Below are 14,535 nucleotides of genomic sequence, written 5' to 3'. Positions count from 1 at the left end.
TGTTTAATAATATGAGGGAGATGGTGCCATTAATTGTACATTGCATAGGACAATGCAGTGTTCTCTTTTAGTTAACTAGCGGTTGCTGTTTCCTATATATATATATATATATATATATATATATATATATATATATATATATATATATATATATATATATATATATATATATATATATATATGTGTTGGAAACACATAAAAATGGACTCAATCTATTGTAGAACCTTTGTACATGTTAGATAAAAGGTTAAGAATAAATATATAAATTTTCTACATTTAGTTTGTTTTGTTAATGCTACATAATAACATTTTGATTTGTTTGACTATGCTAATTGTGTTGCTTTTGTTCTAAAGACAATTGATGCAATGGATACATGGGAAGATTTGACGGAACTTGGATATCACTTGGCTGATCTGCCAGTAGAACCTCACCTTGGCAAAATGGTGCTGTGTGCTGTGGTGCTGAAGTGCTTAGACCCCATCCTTACCATTGCCTGCACTTTAGCATATCGAGATCCATTTGTCTTACCAGCTCAGGCTGTGCAGAAACGTGCTGCTATGCTATGCCGAAAACGATTTACTGCAGACACATTCAGTGATCATATGGCTTTACTCACGGCTTTCCAGGTATGATTAAGTTCAAAAACCTAAACTGAATAAATTGTTCCTTTGAGGCAACAATAACTTTATTTTGCGTTCCATGTATTTGTGTTGGGAACCTTTTTAATGCTTGAATAGCAGTTTTAATGTCTGCTGTCTGCACAGTCACTCACACTCCTGATTAATACTTTGTGTTATATACACAAATGGATTTTACACTGTCAAACATCCTGAGATGTAGACAGTAGATGAGGGATCATACGACCTATTCCATAAGTTAATTTACTTGTGCACATCATCCTGTCTGGGGAATGTTGGTTCAAATAGGGGTAATGCAGTTGGGTGACAATTCAATTACTTCCGTTCTGTGACATATGCCAAGAATTAATCTCTTCTTGTTTGATAAGAACATAGTGTATATATCTATATGCATATCTTGCAGGCGTGGCAGAAAGCACGTAGTGATGGGTGGGAACGAGCCTTCTGTGAGAAAAATTTCCTGTCTCAGGCTACCATGGAAATTATTATTGGAATGAGAACACAGTTGCTAGGGCAGCTCAGGGCTTCAGGTGAGTGTCAGACAATACATGCAAATTTGGAGATAATTCTTATCTTGTTTGTCATTTAACGTGTGCTTCTGTGCAGGTTTTGTCAGGGCTCGTGGAGGAGGAGACATTAGAGATGTAAATACAAACTCTGAAAACTGGGCAGTAGTAAAGGCTGCTCTAGTGGCTGGGATGTACCCAAACCTAATACATGTGGACAGAGAGAATATGATGCTCACGGGACCCAAGGAAAAACGAGTGCGTCTCCACCCTAATTCAGTTCTCAGTCAGCCACAGTATAAAAAGGTAAGCTTTTACATGGAAATGGGCAGTTGTATTAAACATTTATGTTTTTACTGTACTACAAATATACTGTATATAGCTGTTGAAACTGAACCCAAGGCAAACAACTGAAAATAAAGATTAAATACATATAAAAGAGCTGTTTTACCTGCCAAAATATTTGTGTCCATCCACTTCTGACATTTACACAACTCTGCTGCACAACACTGCTGTCCCAAAAATAAAAAGCTTTCCAAAGCCCATTCTTAGATATTTCCTTCCCACCTCAGGTGCAGGAACCACTCCAAAACGGCTCCACCAAACAAAATAGAGCAAAAGTTGCACACAGGTTCAGTTTAAAATGCATTTATTTCCTGTGAAGGATTCCAGTGATCAGCACAGATCATTCTACCTATGATACTCCCTCACTGATGCGCAGTTCATTCAACAAGGACTTAATCGTAAGGGTTAAGGAAAAAAGACGGTTTAAACTAAACCTGGTGTGTGGTGTTTGCTCCAGATTGTTTGGTTCATAGAATAGTCTTGTCTGGCAGTGCAAAAGACCTGATATTTCTATACTATGGTTCAGTAATTACAGATTTCTTCCACACTAACAAACTATAACTGGACAATGAAAGGAGAAGTAGCAAACTGATGGCCTCATCTGTCCTTCTGTTCTCTCTCCCCCATGTCAGCTTGTTCCTTGCTCTGCAGCACAACTGATTGGCTCTTTATGCTGCTTCCCCTTTCTCACAGCCTGAGCTCTGCTGTAAGGGATTGCAGGAGTTTGACACCAAGTCAAAATCAGGTACTTACACCGCATTGCATTTTAAAAAAAAATGACATTTAGGCAATTAGCGATACCTAAAAATTGTCTGAAACTGTCCACTTTCACCAACGGTTTTTTCAACAGCAGGTTGGCATATCAGAAGAGATCTAGAAATGTTGCCATTGTTGATTACGAAGGGTGGTATTTCTCGATTTTATATCTGTCTGCAACATAATATAGGCTCCTGGAGATCTACACATTAGAAAATGAGTGCATTGGCTCCTAGTGCACTCACAATTGTAGGCATGTATGAGGCATTTCATCCAATGCATTGGCATCACACTGTGAACACCTCTCCCCCCTCTCCTCACTTCCCGAATGGCAGTTCAGCTGTTGGCTTCCATGACTGCTGCACCATGGACCTGCACTCACACAAGCTGTCAAACCACAAGCCCACAGCTGAGCAGAGGAGCTCGCCTAATGGTCTGGCAGCTGGCACTGTGTACAGCACCACGTGGATGGGAGGATCAGCGATGGATGGATATACTGCCAAATCAGTGACACACCGTTGCAATGGCAAACTGAGATCTACATCTATGTTAAAATGGGGAAAAAGTTGTGGGGCACACATTTCAAGATGAAGAATGGTGAACACAATTAAATATACTTATAAAACTACTACTCATTGAATCTCCCATTGGGAAAATGCTACATAGATGGTATATGACCCCATACAGACTTTTGAGGATGTTTTCTCAAACATCATCAACCTATTGACATAACTGTGGCCATACAGGCAATAGTCTACATGTGTATGGCATGCCTTACTAGTTTTTGGAAATCAGTATTTTTTACGATTATCTGAAATGACTGAAATTATCACTCCTCCATCTCCTCAGCTAGCTTTACTTTGCATCTCCATTGACCAGTTCCCAAAACAATACCGAACAATGGTTATGCATACTCTGTTTGCGGCAAGATTCACAATCGCTAGTAACTGGAAACAGTAATTTGCCCTTAACCTATCTGAAGTAGTGCATAGGGTCCACCAACAATGTTTTTATGAATGTTTCTTCTCATACAGTAACTAATGAAACACTCCATTTTGATTTTCTTGGCAACCGTGGTTACAGGTATATGATCTAAATACTATCTTAATAACTTCGGTCATAGACTACCATTACCATTGCTCCTATAGTTCCCATTGATACAGTGTTCTTTGGTGGGATAGTTTTATACTTTTGTTTATATTTCTTTTTCTCTTTGCTGCATTTGAGCTGTAAGCTTGATGTTATCGCTTGGCAACTTTACCTACTGACTCAATATATGTATCGAACTTCGGCATCATGTTTTTGTAACCTGTATGTTTTGGTATATAATATTCTGTTGTAACCTATTTCGATTACAATGTATTGGACCGGTCAGCAAACTGTAGTTATATCATTTTAATAAAAAAATGTATTTAAAAAATAATTTAGATGGGCATCATAGTGAATGCAATATACAGGGATATGGGAAATGGTATTGACATAAACACACACATACACCCACACAGGTTGAACTAGATGGACTGGTGTCTTTATTTAAACTTGCCAACTATGCAATTGGTTAAGACAGATTTCAGTTGATTGACTGATGGCGACGAAAAACTTAGTACTGACATTTCATACTTCAGACTTTGTGAGGGAAACCTGCAGTGGAGAGAATTCATCTCCTCTATTAGTAATTAGCAAGACATTGGAATTCTGATCACCATATTGATAAGAAAAAGAGTGGACATGTGCTATAGCTATGCCTAGATGAACAATGGAACCCCTCAGTAGGATGACTGTGTACTTTGTATGATGTCAAAGCTTAATTTTCAGCTTTACTTAGTGTGCCTGTGAAGTGTCTGAAAAAATAGAGTGATACTCCTTTAGCAAGAGCAGCATGTTATCCTTTATATACTATTACTTTGAATATATACTGATCAATTAGGCTCAGTGTCTGATGCCTTCAGCTTTCAGTGGGCATATTAAATCAAGTAAAAATCTCACATGCACCACTTTGTAAATATTCCAAAGGGCTTCTTCAATGGCTCCCTTCTTTGAGCATCTCTCTGTATGTGGCCATATTCCTTCAGGATTTTTTAAAGAGGGTGTAAACCTTTGCATATACCCAGTATTGTGATTGGCCCAGTGAGGTGACAGAACGGAAAAAAATCCATCCAAATAACACCATTCCTACAATAAAGCATGGAGGTGGTAAAATCCTGTTATGGGGGGTTTCTCTGCAGCAGGAATTAGAGCACTTGTCAGGATTGAAGGAAAAATGGGTGAGGCAAAATACAGTCAAATTCTTGAGGAATATCTGCTGCCCTTGGCCAGAAAGTTGTCAGTGGGAAGGTGGTTTACCTTCCAACATGACAATGACCCAAAGCACACAGCAAAAATGACCACACAGTGTTTGAAGGAGAAGGTGAATGTCCTTGCATGGCCTTATCAAAGGCCAGACTTCAGCTTCATTGAAAATCTGTGGAATGACTTGAAGATGGCAGTCCACCAATGATTACCATCAATTTTAACTAAACTTGAGCAGTTATACAAACAAAAGTGAGCAAATATTGCAAAGTCCTAGATGTGCAAAGGTAGTAGAGATATATCCCAATAAAGTAAAGGCTGTAATTAAAGCAAAAGGTTGTTCAACAAAATACTGACACAAGGGTGTGATCCTTTTTCCAACTCGGTGATTCTTTTTTTGAATTTATTTTATTTTTTTTTTCTGACTTGGTATCGGTGTTATATCTTTCTCTTGGATGTTATAAGTTCAACTGAGTAAATACAGCTGGATAAAACAAAAAATGTCTGTCTTCGTTTCAGGCTGCAAAGCAACAAAATGTGATTATTTTTAAAGGGGGGGTGATTCTTTTCCATACTCGCCATACGATTTACCTGTTTATCTGTAGTCTTCTCTTCTCTACATCCATTCAAAGTCCAGAATTTCTCAAGCTTTTCTGAGCTTTCAGAAAACGGGGAAGAGAAATGAAATCACAAACTGCTGGGCTTGGTCAGGAGAGCTCTGAGAGCTGATTGGGGAAGGGACATAGCTTCCTTCACTTTGTTCACAGGAACAGAGCCAAGTCTGTCAATCACAGGTTGTATGCTGGAGGTGCCTCTCCTGGCAGGTAACTGCTCATAGTGTCATTGCCCCTTAGGTGGCATATAATTTTGTGATTCAAGGGATTTAAATACAAAATGTGCTGTATTTGCTTTCTCATTATAACATGAATGAAACCAAATAAATGTTTTGTGTTGGAACAGATCCCCCCTGAGAATGGTCAGGCAGCAGCAATACAAGCATTGCCTACAGATTGGCTGATATATGATGAAATGACTCGAGCACATAGAATTGCCAACATTAAATGTTGCACAATGGTTACACCAGTCACCGTAACAATCTTCTCGGGACCTGCCCGGCTGCCAAGCAACGCATTGCAAGAGTCTTCATTCCATGGTAAGACTTTGAGTTTGTAAAGGATAGGATTTTTTGCACACCTGTGTATATGATTGTGTTAGCCAAAAATAGCTTTGTTGTGCTTTTTAAACAATATGCAGTACAATAAAGGGATATTAAATGCCTACTCCTACTCATCTTGGATCCCCTGATGGTGCTCTTGGACCCTCACTCCTGCCCTCATGGCAAGCAGCTTGCTATGGTAGCACCCAAGCAGATTAGCTCTTTAGCCACTGCTCTGCCTGTCCATTCACGCATAAAGTTCGGCTTGGCCTCCTCATTGGTGTCCGCTGCTGTCTTGGCTAGTGAAGAGAGAGAGTTCCAGGAGAGCCACTGCTCTCATGCACATTTCTGGTTCAAGAGGGGGCTCAGGTAAGTGGGGGGAGCTGCTGCACACAGAAGGTTTTTTATTGTCATGCATAGAATACATAAATGTAAAAAACCTTTAGCCTTTACAACCACTTTATCGGACATTATGTAATTTTAAAAATCCTAACGGGAAAGTAAAGTATAATTTCAATAACAGATATTTATAGTTGGTATGTTAATGTTTTTATGTAGGTTTTACTTGTATGTGCTTTCTTATTTTTTTTTTGATAAAATTTTGAGATTTGTAGATGGGAATCTACAACACATCTTTCAAACTGCCTCAAGTCGATCCAAAACTTTTTTCCTTGTGTTTGAATAATGTACAGAGAATGGGGACTGTCGGGTTTTTATTACTGTGTCCTTGTTGATGTGATCTACCCTCACTATTGTTCATGGTGACCAATAGGACACAGTGAGGGGAATTTAAGAATTTCTCAGTGACAAAGGTAAAAGAACATTCCCACACATTGGGAAAAATTCCACTTTTTCATGTTGCTGGGACTGGAATTTATGGAAAAATCTTCTTGAACGACACAGACAATAACAATTTGATAGAGGTCCTAACCTAACCGTTCTGTTTTATTATAATCTCATGTCTTCCAATTTACTCAATTATTTGATGTTAGTTTGGTAATTGAAGTTTTATTGTTGCTAATATTTAAATCACGCCGCTCTGATTTGAAATAAATTAGTCTTCAATCTGTGTATTGCAGCAACTCTAGATGGTGTCCCCAATGACAGCAGTGACAGTGAGATGGAGGATCGGGCTATAACTTTGTTGACCTCTCTTAAGCTGGATGAGTGGCTACAATTTAAGCTGGACTCTGAGGTAATATGGTTCTCAAGGAAAGGTTATTTTTGTTTTACAGCATTTTTAAAAATGAAATAGTTTGTTGAATGAAAGGGCACAATGTGTACAGCGGTTATGTTCAGAAGGATAGCTTTGAGGTAGTGCAATATGAATTACAGTGGGGATCGAAAGTTTGGGCACCCCAGCTAAAAATTTGTATTAATGTGCATAAAGAAGCCAAGGAAAGATGGAAAAATCTCCAAAAGGCATCAAATTACAGATTAGACATTCTTATAATATGTCAACAAAAGTTAGATTTTATTTCCATCATTTACACTTTCAAAATAACAGAAAACAAAAAAATGGCGTCTGCAAAAGTTTGGGCACCCTGCAGAATTTATAGCATGCACTGCCCCCTTTGCCAAGCTGAGACCTGCCAGTGTCATGGATTGTTCTCAATCATCGTCTGGGAAGACCAGGTGATGTCAATCTCAAAGGTTTTAAATGCCCAGACTCATCTGACCTTGCCCCAACAATCAGCACCATGGGCTCTTCTAAGCAGTTGTCTAGAAAACTGAAACTGAAAATAGTTGACGCTCACAAAGCTGGAGAAGGCTATAAGAAGATAGCAAAGCGTTTTCAGATGTCAATATCCTCTGTTCGGAATGTAATTAAGAAATGGCAGTCATCAGGAACAGTGGAAGTTAAAGCAAGATCTGGAAGACCAAGAAAAATATCAGACAGAACAGCTCGCAGGATTGTGAGAAAAACAATTCAAAACCCACGTTTGACTGCACGATCCCTCCAGAAAGATCTGGCAGACACTGGAGTTGTGGTACACTATTCCACTATAGAGAGATACTTGTACAAATATGGTCTTTATGGAAGAGTCATCAGAAGAAAACCTCTTCTACGTCCTCACCACAAAAATCATCATTTGAACTTTGCAAATGAACATATAGACAAGCCTGATGCATTTTGGAAACAAGTTCTGTGGACCGATGAGGTTAAAATTGAACTTTTTGGCCGGAATGAGCAAAGGTACGTTTGGAGAAGAAGGGGCACAGAATTTAATGAAAAGAACCTCTGTCCAACTGTTAAGCATGGGGTTGGATCAATCATGCTTTGGGGTTGTGTTGCAGCCAGTGGCACAGGGAACATCTCACGAGTAAAAGGAAAAATGGATTCAATAAAATTTCAGCAAATTTTGGATGGTAACTTGATGCCATCTGTGAAAAAGCTGAAGTTAAAGAGAGGATGGCTTCTACAAATGGATAATGATCCTAAACACACCTCGAAATCCACGGGGGATTACATCAAGAGGCGTAAACTGAAGGTTTTGCCATGGCCTTCACAATCTCCTGACCTCAACATAATTGAAAATCTATGGATAGACCTTAAAAGAGCAATGCGTGACAGACAGCCCAGAAATCTCAAAGAACTGGAAGACTTTTGTAAGGAAAAATGGGCAAAGATACCTCAAACAGGAATTGAAAGACTCTTGGCTGGCTACAAAAAGCGTTTACAAGCTGTGATACTTGCCAAAGGGGGCAGTACAAGATATTAACTCTGCAGGGTGCCCAAACTTTTGCAGACGCCATTTTTTTGTTTTCTGTTATTTTGAAAGTGTAAATGATGGAAATAAAATCTAACTTTTGTTGACATATTATAAGAATGTCTAATCTGTAATTTGATGCCTTTTGGAGATTTTTCCATCTTTCCTTGGCTTCTTTATGCACATTAATACAAATTTTTAGATGGGGTGCCCAAACTTTCGATCCCCACTGTATGTCAAAAGGAAGAAAAACATATTCCATTTAAATTTTACTTTTCTTTTGATAGTTTATTTTGTTTGTTTTAGAGAAATGTGAATGTAATTATCTTTTCATGTAGATGCAAATCCTAATTGAATGACATTTAGCTTGCTAAATCACTGTGTATCATAAATAACTGCTTTTCTTTCTTGTCCATTGAGCGACACAGGAAGTCCTTAACTGTCAGGTTATACTGTCGCCTACAGGAAGATTGAACACTGGCCTCATTCTTTTGCTAGTGTCCTAGGAGAATTAGATGTCTTTTCTTTAGCTCTGCTGGGAAAAGTCTAACCATTTTGCTGTTAACATATTTTTTTCTTTTTGTTCACTCTTTAGCCAATATTCTTCTCTCCATCACTGTTAAATCTTGGGAAGCATTTCCCAAGGTGTGGTCTATGCCTACTGGTGACCTACCAATGACCTCCCTTTTAAAAGGGAAACTACTAGATCAGTAGATGGTATCCTCACATTCAGGGACTCTACAGACCCAATAGTTAAACTCCTTCTTTAAAACTCAGTTCTCACTGGCAGACCCCTACCGTTTGCTGTATTCTACCTGTGAAATTGAACTGATCCAGAATGGACCAAATCCATCAAATAGGATATGTCCCCCATGACAGTGGACCCCTTCATGTTTGAGTATGCAAAGCAGATGTCCAGGGCGTTATGCTTCAGCTCTGATGGCCTGCCAAAAGCATCTCTGCTTTTCTTTATTAAAAGTTTTGTGTTTACACAAATGTGCAGAGCACCCTGGCTAAAGTGCTGGAATGTGGACACTATGTCCAAGAGGCTCCTATTTAGCTAAGTCTTTGATGGACATCTTTTTGGACCTACCCTTGCAACTGCATTTTTGCCCTAGCACAAGAAAAATATTGAAAGGTCATCTCAGTCCCCTTCGTTTTCTGGTGACACTGATCCATCTTGTTCAACCTATGTGTATGTGTTTGTGATTTTTATTCTCTAGCAATTCTCATAGCCCTGTAAATCTGCTTCTTGAGGAGGACACCTAGAAGTTTTTTTTTTTTTTTTTTGTCAACACTCTCAGCTAATTCCATTTTCCTGGGGGAGGGAGTTTCTCATTTTAACTGTTTTAACGAGAAAGAACCTTTTCCGCAATCTAAGGCTAACTGCTTTCTTCTAATCTTAAATTGTGCCCGTGCTTCCTGTTCAGGGACCTTTGAGCAAACAGCTGATTGCAGTTACTAAAGTCAATTATAATAAACAATGCTCTGAAAAAGTATTTGCCCCCCCTTCCTGATTTTTTATTTTATTTTGCATATTTGTCAGATCATCAAATGCATTTTATTATTACACAAACAAAACCCAATTAAATACAAAAGTTGAACTTTTTGGACGTTTTGCGTCCCTTAACATCTGGCATAAAACCTAACACAACATTTCATAAAAAGAACATTATAGCAACAGTCAAATGTGGTTGTAGCTCTGATTGTCAGTGTAAATGTTGCCTGTGTGAATTGCCGGTTACCGGCTTTCCTTTTTCCGCGCTGTCACAGAATGTGAGGAAAAGACTGCCGATAACCGACAAGTCTGTTTACACTGTGATCAGCTGTGTTGGGAAACAGATGATCACTTGGTAAACAGCCGCTGTGAATGACCCTCTACCTCGCTTTGTGATCAGCTGTAATCACAGAGCGTGCCCCTATGCAAGGCGCACGCATTTTGTATTTACTGGGGTTATCTTTGTGTAATGCTAAAATGTATTTGTTGATCTGAATCATTGAGGTGTGGCAAATATGCAAAAAATTAAAAAAAAAACAGGAAGGTGGCAAATACTTTTTTACAGCACTGTATTTGTCCATTGTAGCCATATTCCCACTTAAGCACCTCCTTCTCCAGAGTGAACAATTGTAATTATGTATTTGATGCTCACAGTTAAGGTCCCCTTATTAGCCACTTCCAACCCATAGGACGCCATATGCTGTCCTGGACTTTCAGTACTTTCAGCTGCAGGCATCATCCTGATATCTTTTTTTTTTTTTTTTTTTTTTTTTGTCAGCCAGTGATTCCCTAACATGTAAAAGCCATCCTAGTGGCTAATTAGCCGCTGAATTGCTTTTACAAGTGGTGGAAGGGGATGATCTTTGCCCCCCTCCGTCCACTGGTGTCTCTCCGGGCTCTCGTGCGCGATCAAGAGCCCGGTATCTAATTTGGTGGTGCTTCCAGGTTATCATAGAGGTGGCTTTTGACCAGATGACTTAAATTCTGGTTCTGGCTGATATAAACACTGCCATTTTTTTTCTGGAAAGCATGAGAACAATTTTTTTTTTTTTTTTAAATTACATGCTTTCCGGGGTAGAGGAGAGATCTGGGAGACCCCAGATGTCTCAAAGATTATTTCTATCACAAGGGATGTTTACATTTCTTGTGGTAGGAATAAAAGTGATCAAAAAAGAATTAAAGGGACAAAAGGGGGAAAAAAGGGGGGTAAAAAAAATTGCCGTGCTCCCATCTCCCCATGCTCGCACACAGTAGCGAACACATACGTAGGTTGTGCACACGTATGTAAACTGTGTTCGCACCACACATGTAAGGTATTGCTGTGAACGTTCTTGCAAGAAACCTAATTCTAGCATTAGACTTCCTGTGTAACGCAAAACTGGTAACCTGTAAACATTTTTAAAGCTTTACTTATGGAGTTTAAGTATCAGAGTTTGTTGCCATTCCAAGAGCGTGTGCATTTTTAAAGCGTGACAGGTTAGATATCTATTTACTTGTCATAACGCAATCTTTTATATTTTACCAAAAAATGTGGCTATATAGTGTATTTGTTTAAATTTAAAATTCATTCAAGTGTGTTTTTTTTTTTTTCCCCTCAAAACATTGCGTGACATAATTTAATGCATAACAGTATTTTGCTAGTTTTTTAGCTGTGGCTTGGCATTGCATGCCTTTACAAAATCTAAGATCTGCAAGCACACCTAGATCCTTTTCTTTTCCCCCTGGGCAACCCTTCCTACTGTATAATTTCCATGTGTATTTTTGGTATCTGAGTGCAAACCTTTTTTTTCCCCAATATTGAATCTCATCTGCAATGTAGCTGCCCAACCCCTTATTTTATCAACGTTCTTCTGTAGTGAGGCTGTATCCTGTGCTGAATTTGTGTTGCATTGGTATCATTAGTAAACCGTGAAATTGAGCTGATGATTCCATCCTCATATCATTAAAGATGTATTAAAGGTAAAACATTTTAAAATTATGGAATGCATGAAGGTAAAAAAACCTTCAGTCTTAAGAATTACTTTAATAAAACAGATTGAACAGCATTGGCCCCAAGACAGAACCCTGGGGAACACCATTCACAACTTTAGACTATTCAGAGAATGAGTAATTTATCACTCAACTCTGGACTCGTTCATGTAACCAGTTTTGTATCCTTGTACATACAAATTCCCCAAATCCAACACACCTTATTTTATTTCTAGATTAAACATTTGAAGTACTTTATCAAATTCTTGTCAAAAGCTAGATAAACGTCAGCCACTGGATTTCTTCATAGAACAAGAATAGGTTGGTCTGACAAGAACAGTCTTTCATAAATCTATTCTGGTTGTCACTTATGATGCAGACAAACAGATTTCTGTATAGAGTCCCCTACTATTCCCTCGAATACATTACATTCTATTGATGTAGTCCGACTGGTCTGTAGTTTCCTGGTATACATATGAATACTTTTTATTTATTTTTTAGTAGATTGGTACAATATTTGGTCTATGCCAATCAGTTGGTACCATTCCATCTAGTAAGGAGTCTTTTAATAAAAAAATAGAAATAGTTGCTTGGCTATAACTGAGCTAAGTTCCAAGCCTGGTGATTTGTTTACATGAAGTTTCTCAAGTCTCTCTTGTACCTGGTTTTCAGTAAACCGAAAAGGTACCTTCAGTGAAATGTAAGTAGTATTACTGTTTCGACTATCAAACCCGTCTTTTTATCTGTAAAAACTGACTAGAAAAAAATATATCTGCCTTTTCCCAGTCAGTTGTAATCTGCTTCCCGTGTTCATCTGTTAAGGGGGCCTTTCTGTTCATTTATAAGCGTTTTACAATTTTGTATATTTAAAAACATTGGCATTTGTTCCCCTTATTCTATTTTATGTGTTTCTCTTATTCTATTTTTGCTACCCTGATTGCTCCCTTGAATTTCTTTTTGCATTTTTTGTAAATCTAAAAATCCAAATGTATGTACTTTTTTAAGGCCTGTGTTTTCTAAGTTGTTTCTTTACACTAGAATTTAGCAAAATAGGTTTTAATTTTGTTCTTTCAGCAAGCATTTTTCCTTACAGGTTCTCTCAAGGGGCATCTCCTTTCTGATGGGAGAGTTGAGATTGAAACTCTTATCAGCTTGTGGTCTTCATCCCCATCTTCCCATGTGGAAGTACACCTTCCATTCTGGTGGTCAGGCTGTGTTGATAAAATAAAGCCTTGGTTTTTTAGGTACTTTCAGGAAGTCACCAGTACACTTCTTGGAAGTGTTTTCTGACCTAAGTCATGTTCTGTGTTTGTCTTGTGTGCTTAGAAGTCACTCTAGACATGGAGTAATAAAATTTGAAAAATCAATTAATACATGAATAAATATACAGATGTAATTATGAATAGAAATAATTCAGATTATCAGTATTACTTGGGGTTGAAATTTGTGTTGAAATATGCTCCAAGGCTCCTGACTTTTTTTTGGGAGTATATCTCTAAATGAAAAGTATACCTATTTCAACACAAATTTCAACACAAATTCAACCCTAAGTAATACTAATAATCGGAATTATTTCTATTCATAATTACATCTGTATATTCATGTTTTGATTTTTCAAATTGTATTACTTTTTATCTTTTATGCCTTCGCTGCATGTTTCAATAGTAATATGGCGGACTATCTACATACTTAATATACACATTTTTTAATATATTTTTGAGATTTTTTAATGAATCCAATGGTTTTAATGTTTTTTTTTTTAATATACAAAGATCATCCATCTCAACTATGTAATTGTTTTGTTGGTACACGTTGACACCTTTGCCCCTCCTCCGTGTCCGAGACTGCCCAGCCCAGTTGGGAGGGTTCAGTTCCAGTCCCAGGGTATATATGGTAGAGAGCACTCATTGTTCAGTGGGCTCTGATGAAGAAGGGACCCCCTTCGAAACGCATCAGCCGTACTCTGAGAATCTACCCCCAGGATGTGACTCGCACAGGCTTCACACCTCCAAAGTTCCTTTGAGGATTTATATGCTTGATTTACTTTGTTGTTTGTGAGTATTATTCTGAATTTAATAAAATTATGGTTTATTGAGGTAATGCGCAAGGTTGGTGCGCTTCCTTTTTGTTTCACTTTGCAGTACTGGTCGGGCTTCCCCAGCCTTGTTTTGAGCTGCACAACCTTATATGCATTGGTGGTCGAATTCTACAAGTTCTGGTTTCATCCATCCACCTTTGCTCTGGGTCTTAGAGTGCAGGAGAAGTCATTTCTGGGACATAGCTGGTCAGACAGGGTCACACAAGACTCCATGTCTAGAATGACTAATATGCACTGGTGGACCCCATGCACCCTGCATGTTGGGCACCAGGGCCTTAAAGCATGTTTGTATAATATTCATTATTGTGCACTCTTTGCGATTTATATGATAAAAACATGTTTTTGATTCATTAAAGGTTTTATTATATGTAGATCTACGGTATGTGAAAGTATGTAAATGTCTGTTCATGAAAATGATCACATAGGGTTTGACTCCTTTATATTTCTTTTAGCTCTTGTGTGGTATTTGTGACTCTGTGAGGTATCTAAGAACAGAAATTGCAACCTTTCAATGTGGGGCAAAACATTAAAGTGGATGTATATGCTAAACATTTTTTATTTTTAGTTTT

General features: G+C 38.2%; 1 protein-coding gene across 1 annotated transcript in view; it reads left to right on the top strand.

Moving 5' to 3' along the window:
* Positions 1-14,535, top strand: part of YTHDC2 (YTH N6-methyladenosine RNA binding protein C2) — a 173,449-nt gene that overhangs the window by 125,740 nt on the left and 33,174 nt on the right. The window contains exons 21-25 of the mRNA XM_089684728.1: positions 355-627; positions 1,043-1,169; positions 1,246-1,451; positions 5,496-5,688; positions 6,771-6,886. Coding sequence (XP_089540854.1) covers positions 355-627; positions 1,043-1,169; positions 1,246-1,451; positions 5,496-5,688; positions 6,771-6,886 — 915 coding nt within the window. The remainder of the gene's footprint in view (positions 1-354; positions 628-1,042; positions 1,170-1,245; positions 1,452-5,495; positions 5,689-6,770; positions 6,887-14,535) is intronic.

This window comes from Staurois parvus, unplaced genomic scaffold, assembly GCF_062004578.1.
Source record: "Staurois parvus isolate SC_StPar_1 unplaced genomic scaffold, SC_StPar_1.0 ptg000354l, whole genome shotgun sequence".
NCBI lineage: Eukaryota > Metazoa > Chordata > Amphibia > Anura > Ranidae > Staurois > Staurois parvus.
This window is presented reverse-complemented; position numbering and strand designations above follow the sequence as displayed.